At 38.7% G+C, this 23,242-nt stretch overlaps 1 protein-coding gene across 1 annotated transcript in view; it reads right to left on the bottom strand.

Annotated features, from left to right (window-relative positions):
- Nucleotides 1–178: 178 nt before the first annotated feature.
- The window catches only part of ETFA (electron transfer flavoprotein subunit alpha), an 82,794-nt gene continuing 59,730 nt past the window's right edge, over nucleotides 179–23,242 (bottom strand). Inside the window, exons 10-12 of the mRNA XM_082736008.1 lie at nucleotides 14,925–14,990; nucleotides 10,050–10,130; nucleotides 179–476 (exon numbers count right to left, since the gene is read on the bottom strand). Coding sequence (XP_082592134.1) covers nucleotides 438–476; nucleotides 10,050–10,130; nucleotides 14,925–14,990 — 186 coding nt within the window. The 3' untranslated portion in view covers nucleotides 179–437. The remainder of the gene's footprint in view (nucleotides 477–10,049; nucleotides 10,131–14,924; nucleotides 14,991–23,242) is intronic.

Here is a 23,242-nt window from a genome sequence, read left to right as displayed (position 1 = left end):
CTCCCTCTCCCACTCCCCCTCCTTGTGTTCCCTCTCTCTCTCTCTGTCAAATAAATAAACAACAAACAAACAAACAAATCACAAAGTCCTCCATGAAAAAGATAGGCAGAGAAAAAATAAATTTTCACCCCATTTCTTCAATTTTCTTTCTTTACAAAGCTAGGCATATTTCTGTTAGTAGTTTTAAAGCCGTGGAAATGTTTTATTATATATTTTTTATAGAATTAGAAAAATTTAAAAAATTATTACTTGGAGCCACAAATAATTAAAAGAAATATAGTAATAGGCTCATAAAAAAGCATTCTGGCATCTGTGAGAATTTTTTTCTCAAATTATGATATGTAGCTCTCCATACTTTCCAATGATTACTGTAATAGCCATGAATTTCTATTTCAGTTGAATACTTTGATATATTTTCCTTCTTAAAACACTGTAACTCATTTCTTCTTCAACAACTCAGTCATTTCAGGAACTACCTGCAAATTAAAACAAAAAAAGTAATTAAGCAACTTGAGCCTTCAGTGTGATATGGTCATAGCTCTATAGGAAGTACACAGAGATGGGGCGCTGAGGCAGAGTGTGTGCCCCTGGTCCTGCCAGCCTTGTGTCCAGGTGGTCTTCCTTTCAAAGGCTGCAGTCTTGGAGTGCCTGGCTGGCTCTGTCGGTTGAGGGTCTGACTCTTGATTTCAGCTCAGGTCATGATCTCAGGGTCAAGGGATCAAGCCCTGAGTTGGGCTCCACACAAGTAGGGAGTCTGCTTGAAGATTCTCTCCCTGCTCATGCTCTCTCTTTTGCTCTCACTCTAAATAAATAAATAAATAAATAAATAAAATCTTAAAAAAAAAAAAAAGTATACAGAAGCCGAAAGAAGCTACGCGCGTTGCTGCTGAGGCTCGAGGTGTGTCCCCATCCCCAACATGTTCCTCTAGGCTCTCCTCTTTTTTTTTTTTTTTTAAATATTTTTTTTTTTAAGATTTTATTTATTTATTTGACAGAGAGAAACCACAAGTAGATGGAGAGGCAGGCAGAGAGAGAGAGGGAAGCAGGCTCCCCGCCGAGCAGAGAGCCCGATGCGGGACCCGATCCCAGGACCCCGAGACCACGACCCGAGCCGAAGGCAGCGGCCCAATCCACTGAGCCACCCAGGCGCCCCTAGGCTCTCCTCTTATCTGTGAGAATGTGGGGTCTGTGGAATGACTACATTTAAAGATTTATTTACTTTAGGGAGTGAGAGAGAGAGGCGAGAGCATGAGTGGGGGGAGGAGCACAGGTCAACAGAGAATCTCAAGCAGACTCCCCACTGAGCACAGAGCCCCATGGGGGTGGGGGGAGCGGTCTTGGCCTCATGACCCTGAGATCATGACCTGAGCTGAAATCAAGAATCAGACGCTCAACCGACAGAGCCACCCAGGCACTCCAAGACTACAGCCTTTGAAGGGAAGACCACCTGGACACACGGCTGGCAGGATCTGGAATGCACACACTGCCTTGGAACTTTACTTTCTTTCTTTCTTTCTTTTTTTTTTTTTAAATAAATAAAGATTTATTTTTCTATTTTGGGGGGCTGAGGAGAGGGAGAAGCAGACTTCCCACTGAGCAGGGAGCCCGATGAGGGACTCTATCCCAGGACCCTGAGATCATGATGTGAGCGAAGACAGACACTTAAGTGACGGAGCCACCCAGGCGCCCAGGGGAGAGTGCGTCATGAAGAGACTCCACACTGACCGTGGAGCCCGACCTCATAACCCTGAGATCATGACCCTGAGATTATAACCTGAGCCGAAACCAAGAATCAGATGTTTAACCGACCGTGCCACCCAGACGCCCTGACTAGGAACCTTCTGACATAATCACAAACCTCAGAAAGGCACCACAAGAAACAGGAGTCCAATTTTTCTTCTGTGAGGAGAGTAAGGTGTATTTTTCACCTCTGTGATTTCTGGTTATTCTTCCTACCCTTACTGCTCTCCTGCCTTTCCTTCAAAGTCCACAGCAATATTCAGACATGACCCCGTCAATCTGCTCTAGCACTTGTTTTCTCATTGTTCATTTGCTTACACATCTGTCATTCGACAAACACTGTAGTTGCTTCCTCAGCACACGTTCCTATCTTTTGGCACATAAGAATGAGCTGCATGCTGAACATTCAGTTTCATCATGCTCTGTTAAAGGCCTTGTGCTAATGCGGTGTCTGGTCAGCAGACAGAGTAAGAAACCACAGCGAGGGAAAACTGACCAAGTTGGCTCCCATTTTTTTTTTTTAAATTTATTTATTTGACAGACAGAAATCACAAGTAGGCAGAGAGGCAGGCATAGAGAGAGGGGGAGGCAGGCTCCCTGCCGAGCAGAAAGCCCGATGCGGGGCTCGATCCCAGGACCCTGAGATCATGACCCAAGCCGAACGCAGAAGCTTTAACCCACTGAGCCACCCAGGCGCCCCGGCTCCCATTTTAAAAAGGATGAATTACTAACTCTTAGTCTCCGCAGTTCAGTGGCTGCAACTGGAGCTTTCCACGCGGAGCTGCTTTGGGGTAGCCTGACAGCACAGGTGCCGTGGGCACGGGGACTGCAGGTGGTGTCACATGGAGCCCACCTGAAAACTAGCTGAGCCATCTGTGTAAAATATCAATTACCCAGTCTTCCACGGGGCCGTCGACTGTCCTAGCTCGGAGAGATCCCAGCTGAACTCGCCACTGATGAATACAGCCTCTCAATTATTTAAGAGAGCTACATTTCCATTAGGTGGAAATAATGTGTTCGTACAAAATTTATTAAGGAAATTGTCAACATGTTGTTTCCTCCTAATGTCACTTTGTCTCCAGCCTATTAAAGGCCCATGTTTACCATGAGCCAGTGGGCAGTAGCTCAGGGGCAGCACTAAGAGCTTGCACCATTTCTCCCAGCTCTGCTCAGTGGAGAGTCCATGAGCTGATGCCAGGCACACAGATGACACGCTAAAGAGGCCTCTTGTGGGACCTATGTGTTTCATGAAAAATAGGCTAGAGCCCAACTTCTTTTAAACATTAACATTAAACATTAACTTTTAAACATTAACTTGATTTGGAACATATAATTTTTAAAAATCTTCCAGAATGTCTCCCTGCTACAACCCCCCAAAAAGGGCTAAAGGCACTCTGTCCACCATCTATATCCTTTTTTATTAGATCAACCTCAGACTTTCCAAGCATATTACACAATGCCTTATCAGTTAAGGAAAAGAAAAATGCCACTCAAGTTCACTGCATGTCTGACAGCCTGAGCACTAACTCAGAGATTCGGATTCTTATTTTTATTTTAGATAGTGCAGGCCCAGCTCTCTAGTCAGTAAGACCAGATGAAAGTGAATTTACATTTAAAATAAGACAATTTAGGGGCATCTGGGTGGCTCCGTGGGTTAAAGCCTCTGCCTTCGGCTCAGGTCATGATCCCAGGGTCCTGGGATCGAGCCTGCTCAGTGGGAAGCCTGCTTCCTCCTCTCTCTCTCTCTCTGCTTACTTATGATCTCTGTCTGTTGAATAAATAAGTAAAATCTTTAAAAAAATAAAATAAAATAAGACAATCTACTGATAGAAATCAAAACACAACTACATTTGAGTCATTTAATTAGTATTCTCCCAGGGTGAGCACCACGGGAAATAAAGTTCAGGTGTAATTCTTGCCCACAAGGAGTTCTACCCCCGAGCTGGGGAGAAAAGACCGAGATCTATGAACCACACAACCAAAAATGTACCCATCTTACAGTGTAATGTAAGAAGATGAGAAGAATAGCACTAAATGCTCACAATCCAGGGGTTCTAAGGAAGAGATTAAGTGTGGGCTCAGAAAAATCAGAACATTAACATGGAGGAGAAAAGGATTCTGGACAAAAACTGAGGAGGCAGACAGAGATAAACCCTGCAAGTTCCAGAGAGAGAGCATAAGGGGTTAGAATGACTCTAATGGGCAGCTATGATAGGAAGAAGTAGAAAAAGTTTTAAAAAACAGGTGGTATGCAAAGTCCAATGAATGGGAATAAGAGTCTCTCCAACAAAGACGGTGCTGTGACAACATGCAAAAGAATGAAGATGGAACCTCACCTCATACCATATGCAAAAATTAATCCCAAATCAATCAATGACCTAACTATGGGAGCTAAAATAAAACTCTTAGAAGAAAACTTAGGGCTAAAGCTTCAAGACTCTGGATTTGGCAATGGATTCTCAGATATGACACCAAAAAACAACAGTAACAGAAGAAAAATATAGATGAACTGGACTTCATCAGAATTAAAAACTTTTGTGCCAAGGTAATTATAAAGAAAGTGAAAGGATAATCTACCTACAAAATAGGAGAAAATATTTGGAAATTATGTATCTGGTAAGAGTTAATATCCAGGATATTTAAAGAACTCCTACAACTCAAGAACAAAGACACACATTCAATTAAAAAAGGACAAAAGATTTGGATAAACATTTCTCTAAAGAAGCTACACAAATAGCCAGTAAGCACATAAAAAGATGCTCAACATCATTAGTCATTAAGGAATGCAAGTCAAAACCACAATGAGATACCATTCTATACCTACCAGGATGGCTCTGATTTGAAAAATAAAAAGTAACAAGTGTGAGCAAAGATGCGGAAAAACTGGAAGGCCTGCACTTTGCTGGTGGGAATGTAAAATGGTGCAGCCACTAGAGAAAGCAGTTTGGAAGTTCTTCAAAAAGCTAAACACAGAATTACCATATTACCCAGCAATCCCCAGGCATACACACAAAGGAAATGAAAGTGAGGACTTGAACAGATACTTGTAGGCCTATAATCACTGTCCTGGATTAGGCAGAAGTTTCACATATAGGACACCTACTAAAGGGAAAGCAATAAAAAATAGATAGATAAACTGGACTTCAACAAAATGTAAACTTTTGTGCATCAGAGGACATAAAGAATGTGAAAAGACAGGAGCTCCCCTCTACTTGCTAAATGGGATGCTATCTGATACATGACTTGTTTAATAAAGTCAATAATACAATAAACAAATAAAGAAGGGAGGGGGAGGGAGGGGGTGAAGAAAAGAAGAGAATGGAGGGGAGAGGAGGGGAGGGGAGAAAGGAGAGGAAAGGAAAGGACAGGAAAGAAAGAAGAGAAAAGAAACATTATTACTGGGAATAGTATTATTGGTGGGAATGTAAATAGGGCAGCCACTTAGGAAAACAGGCTGGCAGTTCTTCAAAATGTTAAAAGTAAGAGTTATCAAGTGACCCCCAAATTCCTTTCCTATATATGTACCCACACAAGATGAAAACATGTATCTACATGAAAACTTAAATGCTCATAACAGCATTACTTATAATAGCAAAAAAGTAGAAACAACTCAAATGTCCATCAAATGATTAATGGATAAACAAAATGAGGCATATCCACACAACGGATATTATTTAGCACATTAGAACATTATGCAAAGAAGCCAGCTATAAAAGACCATATATTACATGATTCTGTTTATAAGAAATGTCCATGAATGGCTAATCCATAGAAACACAAAATAGATTAGTAGTTGCCAGGGTCTGGGGAGGGTGGGGGAACAGGAAATGACTGAAAATATGTTTGTGGTTTCTTCTCAGTGTGATGTAAATGTTCTGGAATTAGATAGTTGATGGCTACATAACTCCTAATATACTAAAAATCACTGAACTATACATTTTAAAAGGGTGAACTTTATGATTTATGAATTAAATCTCAGGAAAGCTATATAAAAAAACAACCACCAGTCACATAGTATCCCATACTCTGTCACTCTGACTCTGATTATAATATTTACTATTTATTGAACACTTATTATACCTGTATGAAAGGAAATATAAATAGGGAGCTTAATATTTAACACAGACTGTACTAGGTACAGTATAATCTCATTTAACCTTCAATACAACCTTGTAAGGTATGTAGTATATTTATATTACTTTTGAGTAAGCTTGCATTCAGAAAAATTAAATAACTTGGCCAAGATAATTTAACTAGTATGTGGCCAAGACAAAATCTGAATTAAAGCTCTTAACTACTGTACTGTATTATTTTCCTTATATGAAGAAAGAAAAAAAAACCCCTCATGTCTCTAACTCGTGATTATTAGAAGGAGGAAGTAAAACAATAATTAAAAATTAAAATCCATACACATTTTTACTCCAGACATAATAAAGTTTGGTGGATACCATATCATTCAGAGCATTATTAGTCTATTATGTGATAGTCTGAAATTTAAAATTTTTACACAGAAATTCAGTTTTAAAAAGTCCTTTTTGCACAACTATTATGTGACTCATGATATTCTTTTTCTTTTTTTTTTTCTTAAAGATTTTATTTTGGGGGATGCTTGAGTAGCTCAGTCTGTTAAGCATCCAACTCCTATGATCTCAGGGTTGTGAAATTAAGTCCTGCATGGGCCTCTGCACTGGGCGTGGGGCCAGCTTAACATTCTCTCTCTCCCTCTGCACCCCTCCTCCCTCTCTAAAAAAATAAAAACAAAGATTTTATTATAATTTATTTGGGGCTCAAACTTAAAATCCCAAGATCAAGAGCCAGGTGGGTGCCCCTGACTTAAACTATTTTCTTTAAAATCTTAATCTGAAATAGATAATGCTATCTCATTCATAATTTGCATAGCCATATTTTTATGTGCTGTTATACCTTTAAATATTTGATTTTTAAAAAACAGAGCATGGCCCTGAGGAGCTTATTCACTACACCACCTTGTCCATTCTTTAGTCAGAATTACTAATATTCATGTGCCATATTCATTCTAATTTCAACTGAAAAAACAATTTGATAGATACTGTCTAGGTTCCTAGAGTCTGCCAAAGGTGAGGTCCTTTTTACTGCAACTTATCAAGGGTAGAGGAGTCCTGGTGAACCACCTCGCCAGAGTCCCTGATGAGTTAGAAAGGCAGGGTGATGAGTAAAAGAACAGAATCAGGAGCCTGGCTTAATTGTGCCAAAAACTTGCTGAGTAATTTCCGCAAATCACATCTCTCTGGGAAAATAGATAACCTAAAAAGAACATATTACTTGTCTTATACATGTAGTAGCAACCAGGAGGCTACAACTCAAGCAGCACTGCTTTTTTTTGTTTTGAAATTTTATTTTTAAGTAATCTCAACACCCAACGTGGGGCTTGAACTTACAACCCTGAGATCCAGAGTCAAATGCTCTACTAACCAAGCTAGCCAACCGCTCCCAAGCAGATTTTTAATATTTTCATAATCTAATCTGTTTCCCTCCACAGACTGCTTTTTAAAGGATTAACTTTTCTCCCTTTATATTAATCAAAAGGTATATATACCGGGGCACCTGGGTGGCTCAGTGGTTAAAGCCTCTGCCTTTGGCTCAGGTCATGATCCCGGGGTCCTGGGATCGAGCCCCGTATCGGGCTCTTTCAGCGAAAAGCCTGCTTCCTCCTCTCTCTGCATGCCTCTCTGGCTACTTGTGATCTCTGTTTGTCAAATCAATAAAGGTCTTTAAAAATTAAAAAAAAAAAAAAAAGGTGTATATACCTGGTGTTCAGAACTTCTGAGCATGAGGTAACCACTACCTTAATATAATTCTAGCTATTAACAAATAGTCCAAACACATTATCAAATGCGGGCTTCTTAAAACACCAAAAATAGCTTGAGAATGTCTGGTTAGAAATCTGCTCACTGATTCTTGAAATTCCTTTCCACTTCTACTGTCTTAGGACTCTCACCAAAATACCTCTCTCAGCATGCACACAACCCTCACTCGCTCACATACTTTCTCTTTCATGTTCAACCTGGGAGCTGCCCTTAATGCAAGAGGCATGACACCATTCCATCAATAATTGCTACAAAGATGGTCCTGCCCCAAGGCAGGTATCCACTATATAAACATCACAAATTTCCAATTGTCTAACACTTCATCCATTTATCAAGGAAGCCCACTCTGTAGGTTGCAATATATAGTACACAAGAAAACAGAAAAATGTATCGCAAAATAAGCAAAATTACTTGTAAACTTATTTAAATATTCACTTGGAGAAAAATATAAGGCAACTACAGTAGATGTCTGTTTCCAAACACGTCAACCCGATACCTGGTGAGGGTTCAGAGGTGTTTCATTTTTACTTAAAAGGTCTTTACTCCTTTAAGCTTCTCACTGTAGCTAAATGCTAGCAACCTGAGCAAAGTTATCCTTGTACAGAAATTTTTTTTTTTTTAAGATTTTATTTATTTATTTGACAGAGAGAAATCACAAGTAGACGGAGAGGCAGGCAGAGAGAGAGAGAGGGAAGCAGGCTCCCTGCTGAGCAGAGAGCCTGATGCGGGACTCGATCCCAGGAACCTGAGATCATGACCTGAGCCGAAGGCAGCGGCTTAACCCACTGAGCCACCCAGGTGCCCCAGTACAGAAATTTTTTAAAAATTTCTCTTTCATACTAACATCCCACTGATGTTACTGTAGTGGTCAAATGACTGTCATTAAATATTGTTTGTTCTTACACAGCTGGACCAAGTAACAGGAGCAGCAGAACTACCTAAATTCTAACTTTCAATTACAGGACCCCAGGATCACTGAAGAGGGGCTGTATTCTTCCTAGGGCAAGATATAGGCTCTTTGGGAGGCCAGAGGCAGGGAGGGGGTGCTGAGGGGAAGGCTGACCCAGGGAAACAGCCCCATTCTCGTCTCTGCATGAGGAGTTGAAGGGTCCATTTTCACTGAGCATGAACATATATTTGAGCATGAACTTCAAAGTACAAATGGGCTCTCAAAGTACACTCATTAGTTCATCTGGATCATATACAGTGCTGATGAAGCCATGGTAATGGACCAATTCTCTTGTCAAGGGGACTACCCTGGCTCTCTTCTCAGGCTGCAGCCTCTCTACTAAAGCCCACAGTAACTTGTTGTAATTCTGTGCGAGGGGTTCCTCATTCTAGCAAACCCACCTACTTCTCCCAGTGTTAGGTGTTACTTTCAGAGCCTCAATGGCTGCATGAGTGATTTCTGCATAAGGCAACCAGGAAGTTTATAGGCAAGCCCTGAGGGACAGAAATAAACCAGGCCAGGCATGAGCTAAGAACCTTTAAATGTGGCCAAATGGTACACATCAGTATCACTAAAGTAATTTTGCTCATGGGAAGGGCAAAGATGGGGGTGATGGCAGGGTAGAAAGAACACTCAAAAATGTGAAGAGTAGGAGAGTGCAGAGTAAGTGTTCTTCCCTACATATATCACATTAGGAAGGCATTTAACTCTCAAACACAGGAAGCAGAGCATACTTGTTGAGTCAGATAAGCTGGACCTGAGTGCCCAATCTTCCCTTGAAAAGCTGCAGCACGGGGGTACCTGGATGGCACAGTCGGAAGAGCATCCAACTCTTTTTTTTTTTTTTTAAAGATTTTATTTATTTATTTGACAGAGAGAAATCACAAGTAGTCGGAGAGGCAGGCAGAGAGAGAGAGAGGGAAGCAGGCTCCCTGCAGAGCAGAGAGCCTGATGCGGGACTCGATCGCAGGACCCCGAGATCATGACCTGAGCCGAAGGCAGCGGCTTAACCCACTGAGTCACCCAGGCGCCCCAGAGCATCCAACTCTTGATCTCGGGATCATGAGTCTGAGTGCTGTGGTGGGTGTAGAGATTACTCAAACAAATAAAACTTAAAAGAAAAGCTGTAGCATTTCTGGCAAATCTCTGAGTAAGGGTATTTGATGTGAATTTCTTTAAGGTACCTGCCAAATATGATTCTCGGTCATAATTACTTGAATCACTTCACACTGTGTGCTAACTTAGAACACAAGATGCCAAAAGCTATGTGGATATTTTAAAGACAATATGGACTCCTTAAAGGTAAAAGTTATAATACTCTATATAAACTTCACGTATTTATTAGGACAACTTCACAGTTCAAAACTGTATACAAATATTAATACATACACAGATACACAGGTACACAAACAAACACACAGTGTTTTCCTATAATGGCTTCCTCTCTGACCAACTCTAAGAGGTTTCCTGGATGACAAGCTAGGTAACAGCCCTCTCTCCCAAGGCCAGCTTACCTTAAATAAATCAGCAACTATTCCATAATCAGCCACTTGAAAAATTGGAGCTTCTGGGTCTTTGTTAATAGCCACAATCGTCTGTGAAATAAAAACAAAGACTTTGGTCTTTATCAAGAAAACATACCACAGATTGATGTTTCTACTTTAACACTCCCAACAATAAATTTATATTGTTAAAGATGTTTACTAAATAAGATGAATTTGATTCATTTGTGCCAATACTGTAAATTTAGGGATTTCTGGGTTTGCACATACAATTATCTCCTATACCACCACTAGCCCATCACAGTATTTAAAAAGGTTTTAAGCCATTATTTTTCTAAGTTCTTTTCTGACATGAAAACAATGTTTTAGGAAGTAACAAATGAGAGGAGAGGAATCTGGGAAGATGGCAAATTAGGAAGCATCAGGAGGAATCTGTCTTCCTACCTACACTGTTAACAACAGCACTGGCAGAATCTGTCTAATGTAACCATTTTGGAAATCTAGAGTCTACTGAATGCTTGCAACTTCCAGGGGAAGGCTTGCATGAGCTATAGCTCTTAGTGCAGTAACAGGTACTCAGTCCCTGCCCCAGTGGCAAGCAACTGTGCACATGTTCTTGCAGCTGCTTGTACACAGCCTGCAGGAGACAGAGTGGGCAAAAAGAACCCTGTCCTCTAGGGACTGGGGACCTGTGCTCTGATTCCGGATTGCTGTTACTGATCAAAAAGATGTTGCTTATTGCACCTCCCCCATTGTTAGAAGCCCCTCCCCTCCTCTGGCTAAAGTTACCTCTAGGGGATTTAAAATGTCAAAGCACTTCTGCCTCTCTTCAATGTTCTTTTCCCCTTTTGGAAGCCAGACATTCAAGACTAGGACACTTAGATTTCAACAACAACAACAACAACAACAAAAATCAAAAAAACACTAAGAAACAGGAAAGTATGGGACCACTCAAGGAAAATAAAATCAAGAGAACTGCTTCTAAGAAAGGTCTGATGGCATCTCTATGAGAAAAAGACTTTAAAACAACCATTTTAAAGATACTCAAAGAATTAAAAGATGTAGAGAAAGTCAAGAAGACAATGTATGAACAAAAGGGAAAAAGCAAAAGACAAAACCTAAAGAGAAACCAAAAAGAAAATTCTGGAGTTGTACAGTCTAATAACTGAAGTAAAAAATTCACTGGAAAGATTCAAAGGCTGATTTAAGCAATCAGAAGACAGAAACAAGTCTTTAGAACAGAAAGAAAAAGATTAAAGAAATGTAATCAGAGCACTTAAGGGTCCTGTGGACCAACATCAAACAAACCAAAATATGCACTGTGGGAGTCCCAGAAGAAAGAAAAAGGCTCAGAAAGAATAAATGAAGAAATGGTGGCTGAAAATTTTCTAAATGTGATGAAAGACATGAATATAAACATCCAAGACACTAAACAAACTCCAAGAAAGATGAATTCAAAGAAACCCACACCAAGACAAAAGCCAAAGAAAAAAAGAGAATCTTGAAAATGAGGACATGTGGCTCATCACACACAGGAGATCCTCAATAAGAATATCAACAGATTTCTCAGAAATTTTGGAATCCAGAAGGCAGTGAGCTGATACATTCAAAATGCTAAAAGAAAAAAACTGTTGACCAAAAGTATTATATCCACTGAAACTGTCCTTCCAATGACATTTTCTGCAAAAATTTAAAAAACCCATCCTAAAATTCATATGGAATCGCAAGGGACCCTGAATAGCTAAAACAATCTAGAAAAGGAGCAAAGCTGGAAGACCCACACTTACTGATTTCAAAACTTACTACAAAGCTACAGGAATTAAAACAGTGTGGTACTGGCATAAAGACAGATATATAGACTTGGGGGATAAGAATAGAGAACTGAGAAATAAACCCTCACATATATGGTCAAATGATTTTTGACCAGAGTGTCAAAATCATTTAATGAGAAAAGGACAGCCTTTTCAACAAGTAAATTACTATGTCTCCTACACGAACCACCAAAAGATCCTATTATCTCCTATAAAATTTTTTATGTGAAGGATTATAATGACAGATGAGCAAACTAAGGCAAAATAGTCCTAAAAACAGTGCTACATGTACCAATTATTCTTTTATTAGTAATGGATTATATATTACAAATGGTTTGGTATTCTCCATAGATTTTTTTTTTTAAGATTTTATTTATTTATTTGACAAAGAGAGATCACAAGAAGGCAGAGAGGGAGGCATAGAGAGAGGGGGAAGCAGGCTCCCCGCTGAGCAGAGAGCCCGATGCGGGGCTCAATGCCAGGACCCTGGAATCATGGCCTGAGCCAAAGGCAGAGGCTTAACCCACTGAGCCACCCAGGCGCCCCTTTTAAAAAGATTTTATTTATTAATTTGAGAGAGAGCACGTGCACACATATAGAAGGGAGGGGCAGCAAGAAAGGGAGAGTCTCAAGCAGACTGCGCAAAACACAGAGCCCAAGGTGGGGCTCAATCCTCCAACTCTGAGATCACGACCTCAGCCAAAACCAGCCACTGGATGCTTTACTAAGTGTGCCACCTAGGCACTCCTCCACAGATGCTTCAAACACCACTGCAATTAAAGTAAAATTAAAGTTTTGACTATAATATTTGATTCTTATGTGGTGTTATTTTAATACAGTATGATGATTTATCTCCATAGAAGTAAAATTAAGTTTCTACCTGCTTGTTACTCTATCACATGAAAATAGCTGAAACATATTTTAAGAGAATTTTGATACAGTTTGACTTAACATATAGGCTACAAGACATATGTGTAACTCCCCTAGGTTCTCTCAAAAAAGATGAAAATATTCCAGAATATCTGAGATTGAAGCATAGTGGTAGTCCAGGTTACTACTATTCCAGTCAAACATGCCATATGTATTAAAAGATGTGTGGTCAGAGACAAGAAATGATGGTTTCAGTATAAGCCTCAAATCCAAAGTCACAAGTACAAACATTTCAAATCACAGGCATTTGATTTGCATCGAGGTGTTTCTCTTCTGGGAATATGTAAGCCTGCTTCACAGGAACTAGCAGAGATTTATTTAATTAATGATGTTAATGATTTTCCTGGAGGCCACCTAGTCAAACATCTGACATTTTAATCATGTGAAAGCTTTTTCATTCCAACCATATAAAAGTTATTTTTAAAGCAAAGGCACACAACTGTGGACAAGGAACCATTAAAGTATTTAAGAAAAAAGATTTGGGATGGTTACAGTTTTTCAAATTACTAAAAGAATATTCCTGGATTGTCAACTGTAAATGAGTATCATAAAATCTTGCTTGTATCCTAGAGCTCTCCTAATATGTCCTTATAAATTCATGCTCCTCTTCCTTACACAGCTTTTAAAGCACAGATTATAATCAATGATATTAATATGTATATAGTCCAGAAAGTACTCTCATTACATCGAATAGTTTCATATAACAATCAAATCTCATTCTTCAAACTATATGACGATGTTAATTAAAACTATAACTTGTATGCAGTATGATTATTAGATTTAAGCCAATTACTCTAATATTCCATTTTAGACCTCAACCAAAATTATAACCAGAGATTGTTGCATCTCCTACACAAGTTGGTGATGACAAGAGCTGTTTTTTTCATTTAAACATCTCCTGCATCTATTACAAAAGTAAATGCTTAATAAATTTGTTGACTGCATAAACAGACAACATCTTGGCTCAAATTTATTCTTATAAACAGTTCCCAACACTGGTCTCCTTACTTCAATCGTTCCCTTTTTTGCTTTAACCTACTAGCTAGACCCTCTCTCCCCTAATCCAGTCCTGTTGCCATGGCATGACAATTTTTACCAGGATCTTCTTGGCAGGCAGAATCGTTTGAGAAGTAGAATTCTAGATATGTCTGAACTCGCCCAGTTAAAAATATTTTTTAAGGTTGCTGATGTTGGAGTGGTTTTTTTTTTTCCCTTTAATGCAGCAGTAACATTTTCCCCACTGGCACTGCTTGTTTTCATAGCTCAGTAAAGAAACCTGCCATCCAACTGTGAAATCTGACTGGTTTTGAGCCAATTCATTTAGAGGTTACAAGGAGGTAGTGAATGTATTTTTTCAAGTTAGAAGTTAAACCTGTTAAAAGTTTTATTACCTTTATATCAAACTTCCATCTGAATGGATAAAAGCTGAAGTGTCAGAAGCATCTCTGTCTTCATGAAAGACTAAGTTCATAATTCAAAGTGTGCATTGGTATGCATGAATTAATGTGTCACCTTCTGAAATATATGCTCAGAGAATCCTTACACAGGGCTTCCCAATACAGTCCTAAGTAGCAAGTCAGCATCCAGTGTTTCCTCTATACACTATATTGCTAACAATTACTGAGATATGGAGATGCTCCAACCCTAAATGTTTCTGTCACACTTTAGTAACATACCTGAGAAGAGGAGCTTTGCTGCCATATAAAGGTGGGACTTTAAGGGGACCAGGGTGAAGCAGACAATCAGGGATCAGAAACTTCACAAACTAGTTAGATGGTCAGAACCTCATCAAGCTTTATTCACCCTAAATTTTCTACCCATAGATGGTCAGAGCTGAAAGGGACCTTAAACATCATCAATGAATACATGTATTAGGCAAAGAACTGAGGAACAGACAAGACACATTATGTGGTAAGCTAGGGGCAGAGTTGGGACTCAGGGTCACACTTCTTTCCATGACATAACAATGCCTCTCCTACCAATGGTACAGCTTCAAGCCGTGAACAGCACCTTATATTTCTTTCTATTCCTAGACAGAATATTAATCTGAATGGTTGAACGTACACACTGTAACTATACGGAACGAAGGAAACCAAAATTTTAAAATAAGGTAATTTTTCTTCTAGGATTATTATTGTGTAGTTACCTTGCTATCTTTCATCCCAGCTAAATGTTGGATGGCTCCAGATATTCCTACAGCAATATAAAGCTCCTGAAACAAAAGAAACCATATCATTAATATGTACTTATATATATTGTATTGTATCCTCCATAATACTGGCATTAGCAATTCAAGTCTTAGGTTAAAGATATTTTAAATAAATAGATGCAATATGTTTTACTTAAATCATGTTTTCTTCCTTCCCTGATCTAACCCATAGTCTTCTTTTTCTTCTGAATTCTTATACTAGTGGTGATATAATAATAAATATGCAGGTAATGAAGATCAATGAGCAGTAAGTATGTGCTAAGCATTTGACATCAACTGTTTCACTTAATCTCATAATTTGCTGTGAGGCAGCACTTTTGTTTGGGCTGCTCATTTAGATACCACATTTGAATTAATCACTCTGTATATATTCACTATACACACACACACACACACACACACACACACACATATCAATACATATCCATATATACCCATTCACAATATATACACAATGTACATATAAACACATACACATATTAAAATATATTTTGACTTGTTTGCCTCCTCATAAAAGAGTATTTATTAAAATGATAAGATATAGTCATTAAACTTTCATATTTAGAATAAAAGTACAAAACAGCCTTAAGGGTTTCTAAACACAGACACACATACATGTGCACATGCATACACAACCTCCCTAAGAAATACAAACTTCTTGAAGGTATAGGCTAAGCCTATTTCAAGGTTTATAAAAGGACCCCCAGACTGTAGTTTCTGAGCAAATGTTGATGACAATATTTGCACTCCTCACCCTGGCCCTCTGCCCTTAGTAATAACAGAGAATGACTACTGATTACTGCTCTCTGCCCCCTTACCTAAAAAATTTAGTGTCCATGTTTAGAAAACTACTAAGTGCTTAATTTAAAAGAGTTTAGCTGCTTCATTCTGTCTACTAGATACAATTAAAGCTTTAACTGAAAAGCTTTTCCCCACACATAAACTGACCAAGTCTGGCCTTGGGTAGGATGTTTATCTACCATATAACCAAACTGACATTACGGATTTGCCACAACTGACAGCAGTCACTCCTCAATACAAATAAGGTGGAAGGCACTGAAAGTGGCTTTAGTTTTATTATTTAATGACAGTGTTAGGTAGTCCCACCTTGTTTTCTACACTGCTTATGATTTAACAACTGCTTGCCCCAAAATGTGAGAGCATTTCAGCCAAGATCTGAGGATAATGTCAGTAAATAATGCTATGATTTTCCATAACACATAACATGTGTGGCTGTATACAAGTCAATTTCCCCCTTTCTCAGTTTCTCAATTGTAAACAGAGGGGGGTATAGCCCCCAAACTAGAGATTCTTTAAAAAGCTTTCCAGGATACTCTAACATGCAGCCAGAGCTAAGAACCACTAGAAAGGTGATCGCTCAGCTCTTATGCAGCTTAAAACCTAAATTCTTTCCAATAGGACCAGGCCAGGGGATGCTATATACCCAGGCTTTATCTTTAAAGGCATAAAGTGGGTGAATCTGGGTGGCTCAGTTGGTTAAGCATATGCCTTTGGCTCAGGTCATGATCCCAGGGTCCTGGGATCGAGTCCCACATCAACCAGGATGCCTGCTTCTCCCTCTTCCTCTGCCTGCCCCTCCCCCCAGCTAGTGCACTCTCTCTGTCAAATAAATAAATAAAATTTAAAAAAAAAAAAAAAAGGCATGAAGTGTCCAACCACTTCTAAGGCATCAGGATACCATTATAAACCCTGGGAAAGGAGACAACCTAGTCCCCAAAGTGAGTTCAATCATCTAAAAATGAGGTAGGCTTGTTTTCCAATTCAATTTGCTCTTTAGTTACCACCAAAAGCCTAAATTTCAGTAGGTACAATTTGACCTAAAAAGACGTTCTTAGGCTGCAGGAAGTAAAACATACGGGTAAGGATTAAAAAAAAAATCCCAACTCCATGATTCTCTCTCAAACATAAGCAATGAGTCTGTTATGACCACTTACACTTGGACAATGCAATAAGACCCTGTCATACTTCATCAAGCATGGTCACTACCATAAGTGATAAACAAGCTTCTTTTCTTTGAGAAAGCACCACTATTTTTTATTTAAGACTTCAGGTAACTTCAATTGATAATTTCAACATCATTTCAGTTATTCTGACTGGCATTTCTTTCATTTAAAGGACAATCATTAAATTGTTTATCAAAAATATATACTTATTAAATCTCACATTCAGGAAAACTAGGCCAACAAGATTTTCAAAGCAGTTATTTAGAAAAAACAAACCTAAAGGTTTGTCTTCAAGGTTCAGAGGACTCAGAAAACTATCTCACTAACCACTCTTCCAAGTACATTCTCAAAGCAAGCACTGGAAAAAATCAATAGCTCTGTAAATGAGTCCTTCTAACATACATGTCTACATTAAAATTCAACAAGTCTTAAAAGCTCCATTTGCATCATAAAATGCTAATAAAAAACGTTGATCATTCTGGCAATAAACATCTACATAAATATAATATAAATGAAATTTATTTTACACCCCCTGAGAAATGAATACCATCGGCTTTAACTATAAATGACACTAAGGAAATTAAAGATTCTGGACCAAAGCAAACCAAAGGGCCATTCCTGCTTTTCTGCTTTTCTGACCAGGGTTAAGTAATCCAAATGGGTTCACATGACCAACAGGCCCTCATTTTACTGTCTTACAAACATAAGCATTAAAACAATAACCAGAAAGAGTCCTGGGATTTGGGCTGCTGTTCTGAGATCTGTTCTGCGATTTGATAGCTCTCTCTGGCAGGAAGAGAGAATTTTTTCTTCTTTTTTAAAAAACATGTACAGGCAATTAGACTATTACCTTAAGATGCTTCCTTATGGCTCAGAAAGCATTTCTGTATTTCAATAATAATAATTAGTATGTATAAAACTCTCTACAGATGCTAATTTATGGAGCACTTTAGACACCACTTCACAACATAACAAGGCAATCCCTGCCCTGAGGCACTTATCTTCCAAAATCAGAAAGTAAGATAATTTGGATAGAAAAATGAGAGGTGATTTTGGAGGGAGCAGCAATTAAGGGTTCAAAAAAAGGTAGGATTAAAGAAAGGAGCAGACAGAGAAGTAAGGAGGGGAAGTTCTGGAGATAAATTCCTAGGAGCCTTAAGGGAAGGAATCTAGAAGTGAGATTAGATCAGCCCACATGAGTTGGCAGCAGTTCTCCGTTGGTCATTCTGCAAATAAAGAATGGGGACTGGTGGGAAGAAGTAAAGCCACCAGGGCAGTAACAGGACCAGAGGTTATTCTGAAATGTAAAGAAGGGACAGCACTCTTACTTCAATAGAAACAAGAACCAGCAGAACAAAGCACAAATCCCTCTTTCTTTGTAACAACCTAGAAAGACTATAGCTGTAGACTCATCAAAAGAACTCAGAGGCCAGGCTCTAAAACACTTTACAGTGGGCTGAGATGAAAATAGGAACAGGGATTGGAAACTGCTGCATCCAGTTCGCAAGAGGAATACATTACTGAGGTTAAGAGCCTAGGCTCTAGAATCTCATCGCCTATGTTTAAATTCCAACTCAGCCACCTGACAGACACAGGACTGTGGGCCAGCTATTGAACCTCTCTCCATGCCTCGGCCTGCTCATTTGAAAAACTGGGATTATTAAGTATCCCTACTTCGAGGGGTACGGTGAGGCTTCAGTCCTTAGCATAAAAACCAGTTTCTCAAGGTACTGATGTGTCTTGAGGTTTGCTCAAATACTGTTTCTCTCAGCCCACTGACTGGCCAGCTAGGCTCCTGTGGTGGTCTCAAGGCCACCACATACAGCTGAGCTACTACACTGAACAGCTCCAGAGGGAGGTGTCATGTCACTTACATCATATTATCACAGAACACATTTTTATTACAATAATTTTCCAACAGATGGCAGTAACGTAACTTGAGAAAGAGATACGTTTCTCCTAATTCGTACAAAAAAGTTGTATGGACTAGAAGTACAAAGAAGCCAGAATCCTCTGTGATACAAGAACACTGTAGTTTTCTAAGTATGCCATACCAGGAAAAAGTTGAGAGACATGAACTATGATTTACTCTTGTTGATACATCTTACATAGACTATATAAAGACACTGTTCTTTGTCCCATGTCCTCAAGAAGCTCACAGTCTAACAACATAGGTTAAGATAAAATCATAATAGTCGGGGGGAAAAAAATCTAAGTATGTCAGAGCTCTGGTCTCTTGTGTAAATGCTTTCAGTACCTGCCACTTAGAAGTGGAAAGGTCTCTGAAAGCAGGAAGCAGATCAGGGGACGACATTCCTCTGTAGTCATTTCTACTCTCTGCCAGACAGAAGCCCACTTTCGCAGCTTATCCCATCTGCTATGGCTCCTTAGTCCTTCAGACAAAACAAGCTTTTATTTAATTTTTTCAAGACACACTTTTAAAAGCAGGTTTTATTGGTCCTAACTAAATGGTAAACCTGAATGTCTGATAAACAGAAAGATGACTGGAATAAAACCTTAACTACTTTTACAGAAATTTAACCAACCTGTGGAATCAACACGGCCAGAGTATTCTCTGATACGTGACTTGAGTTTTGGTTACTTTCTTTGGAAAGAAGGAACATCACTCCTGCTTAACCCAAACCTTGTACAGGAAACCTGGAATTCTAAAAGGTATTATCTGAGTCCTATTCTCCAGAGGATTTTAGTGCAGAAGCTAAGGAGAAAAGTGGTCTCTTACTTGTACATTGTGATTTTTGTCTAACGCTGTTGTTAGATACAAAAAAATATAAAATGTGTGAGTCACCTATTTAATTTAAAAAAATTTTTTTAAATATTTTATCTATTTGAGGGGTGCCTGGGTGGCTCAGTCATTAAGCGTCTGCCTTCAGCTCAGGTCTGATCCAGAGTCCAGGAATTGAGCCCCACATCAGGGTCCCTGCTCGGCAGGAAGCCTGCTTCTCCATCTCCCACTCCCCCTGGTTTGTGTTCCCTCTCTCGCTGTGTCTCCCTCTATCAAATAAATAAATAAAATCCCTAAAAAAAAATTAATTAATTAAAAAAAAGATTTTATCTATTTGAGAGAGACAGTGCCAGAGAGAGCGTGCACAAGTGGAGGGGAGAGGCAGAGGCAGAAGCATCCCTGCTAAGCAGGGGGCCCAACATGGGGCTCGATCCCAAGACTCTGGGATCATGACCAGGGCCAAAGGCAGAAGCTTAACTGACTGAGCCACCCAGAAGCTTAAAGTAAAACAAAACAAAACAAAAAAGTAAAACTAACTTTAATAATGCAATCTCAATTCAGACTAAGTACATCTCAAGTGCCCAAGAGTCACATGTAGGTTAGTGGTTACCATATTGGACAGCACAGATCCAAGATAATTTTAGAATAAGCTAAAGAACAGCTTTCTTGTAAACTCTACAAGGGTACTATACTACATGGTCTGACAGTGGATCTAAAGATAAAATGATATTAGTCTCATGTGTCTGCCTTGCTTGGATTGGCTCAGAACAAGATCATTTATAGGTTGTTTTAAACTCAGAGAGAGAACCGAAAAGGAAAGTCAGCAGTGTAACAAAACTGAAGACCAGCGTGAGAAGCAGCAGGATTAAATAAGAGGGCAGCCAACAACAGATAAATCACAAATAGATGACAAAAGTCCATCAAATTTTAGGTAGTGTGGACCATTACAGGAAAGCCAAAGGCAGATGAAAACCACTGGCTTAATATGGTAAATTTATACTCTGAAAAGAAAACTATTAAATTTTACCCTCTTGTAGGTTATGATTTTTTCTTAAAACTCTAGAAGAACTCAAAAATCTATCCTTAAAAACACATTTTTTCAAAAAATATCTAAGTAATGAGTAAAAACAATATTTTAAAATAGAAATTTAGAAGTAGTTGGAATGAAACACCAAAAAAGGCAAAGCTTATCAGAATTGTAGGATGCAGCTAAAGTAATACAAAAAAAGATTTATACCTTTAAAATGTTTATATTAGGAAACAAGATTATCAAAAATTAATGAGCTAAGATCTCAATTCAAGAAAGCCAAAAATGAGGGGCACTTAGGTGGCTCAGTCAGTTAAGCATCTGACTTTGGCTCAGGTAACGATCCCAGGGTCCTGGCACTGAGTCCCACATTGAGCTGTGCATATGGCTCTCTGCTCAGTGAGGAGTCTGCTTGTCCCTCTCTCTCTGCCCCTCCCCCTCTGCACATGCTCCCATTGTCTGTCTCTCAAATAAATAAAAAAAACTTTTTTAAAAAGTTGTAAATAAGTATACAAAGCCAGTACATTTATTCAATCACTATTATAACTAAATAAATAAGATCAGAGATGGGTTCAGATCCTGACTGTTCCACACATACCCTCTATATTCTTAAGCAAGTTATTTAACCTCTCAGAATCTCAATCTTGTGTGCAAAATGGAGATAAACTGCAGCTAATAGGACTGTTGTGATCATTAAATAACCTAGTGCATGTGAAGTGTTCTAAATAGGTTAGATGTTAATACTTATGCTATTATTATTACTACTAAATGATCACTAATTCCTTAAACTAGAAGGCAAAAGACAGCCAACTATTATCTACATTCCAATTTGAAGTGGCAACCACCACCTCAAGGAAGTTGTTATTAATTTGATATAATTCTTCTGGGATAATGCACTGGGAAAATTTCTTTTAACTGATACTTACTTACTTAACTGATACTCTGCATATAGTACTGGCAATAAAGTTGGAAATTCTGCCCAACTTTCTAGATAGTGTTGGCTTGCTTAGAAAGTTGGGGTATATTTCTTTCCAAGATTCTAATGCAATCTTATATAGAAATATATACCCCAGATTCAGGTACCAAGACATATCATACTGGTTATATAAAACATATATATGAGGCACCTGGGTGACTCCTGGTTTTGGCTCAGATCCTAATCTCTGGGTCTTGAGATAAAGCCCTATGTTGGGTTCCACTTAAGAATCTCTCTCCCTCTCCCTTTGCCCTTACCCCTGACTTGCATGCTCTCTCTCTCAAAACAAAATCCATATATATATATATATATATATATATATACACACACACACACACACATATATATGAAGTTGAAATTACATGAGTTTATGTTGTAAATTCATACATTCCCTTTTTTCTGGAATTGGACAGTATTCTGCCTGCAGCAACTTCAGATATGCTTTACTTTAAACAAAGTAGAAAGATTTAAACATTCACTTTTTTGTTTATATGAAATATGAATGAGTGGAGTAGCTAAATCTGAAGCTTTCAGAGCAGAAAAGCCAAGCCAACATTGCTTTATCTCTTAAAAATCAGGTTTAAAATTTCTTTTCTACCAGGAGTCTCCCTTTCTAGATAGAGTTGGGGAAGGAACATAAAAACTACATTTCTTCTAAGACAGAAATTTGAAAAGACATCCTAAAAGTAATTCTAGAGCTTGGAGATCCAATAACCAATAACAATAACCTCATGATGGCTTCAGATAGGACACCAGTTTTACAAAATGGCAAATGCTTTCTCAACCTTCTTATTTAGAAGACTACAGAAGCATTACTTTAAACAGCAACTGTTACAGCTAAAACACAACACACACATATATAGGACAAATGCCAGGTTAGGAGTTAGATGGAATTTATCATAGCAAATAATGAATGTCTCTGAGAAGCAGATTAACAGAGCTATATTTTCTAATTACTGCAAGTCTCCTGTGCATTAGTATTGCTATATTTCATCCTGTTGCTCATTTAAAAGGCCAAACTATTTCTTCTGTTTGCCAAATTGTGTTAAGTCTCTTCTCTTTTTGGAAGAGGCCCCAAAACACAAAGCACAACTCACTGTGGCTCTTTTCTCCAAGAGCTCTATGCCTGTGTTATGAAGTTCTCAGGCAGGATTATGGCTAAACTGAGTTTTACATGAATGGAGGACTTTACACATACTCTTGATTTGAAGCCGAACATATGTCCCAGCCATTAGACAATGCTCCTGTACTAGGACTAGCTCAGGTTTTTATCAAGAGTCAAGCTAGCATACAAATCATTACAGTTACACACACTGTCTATGATATTCTGGTAACTACGCTGTACTTTACAAACTTGATCTCATATAACTATGACAACTCTATAGGATAGGAATTACTCCCATTTTACGGAAGAGAAAAGCATAGGCTCAGGCAGGCTATGTGTTGTCCAAGGTTATGTATAGTGTACCTAGTAAAAGGCTGGCTTCTTAACCCAATTCCTTTGATTTTTAAATTCAGTACTTTTTTCTATTATACCATAGATAA

Source organism: Mustela nivalis (assembly GCF_964662115.1).
Source record: "Mustela nivalis genome assembly, chromosome: 6".
Lineage (NCBI taxonomy): Eukaryota > Metazoa > Chordata > Mammalia > Carnivora > Mustelidae > Mustela > Mustela nivalis.
The sequence above is the reverse complement of the archived record's forward strand: the minus strand, read 5'-3'. Positions and strand labels throughout refer to the sequence as shown.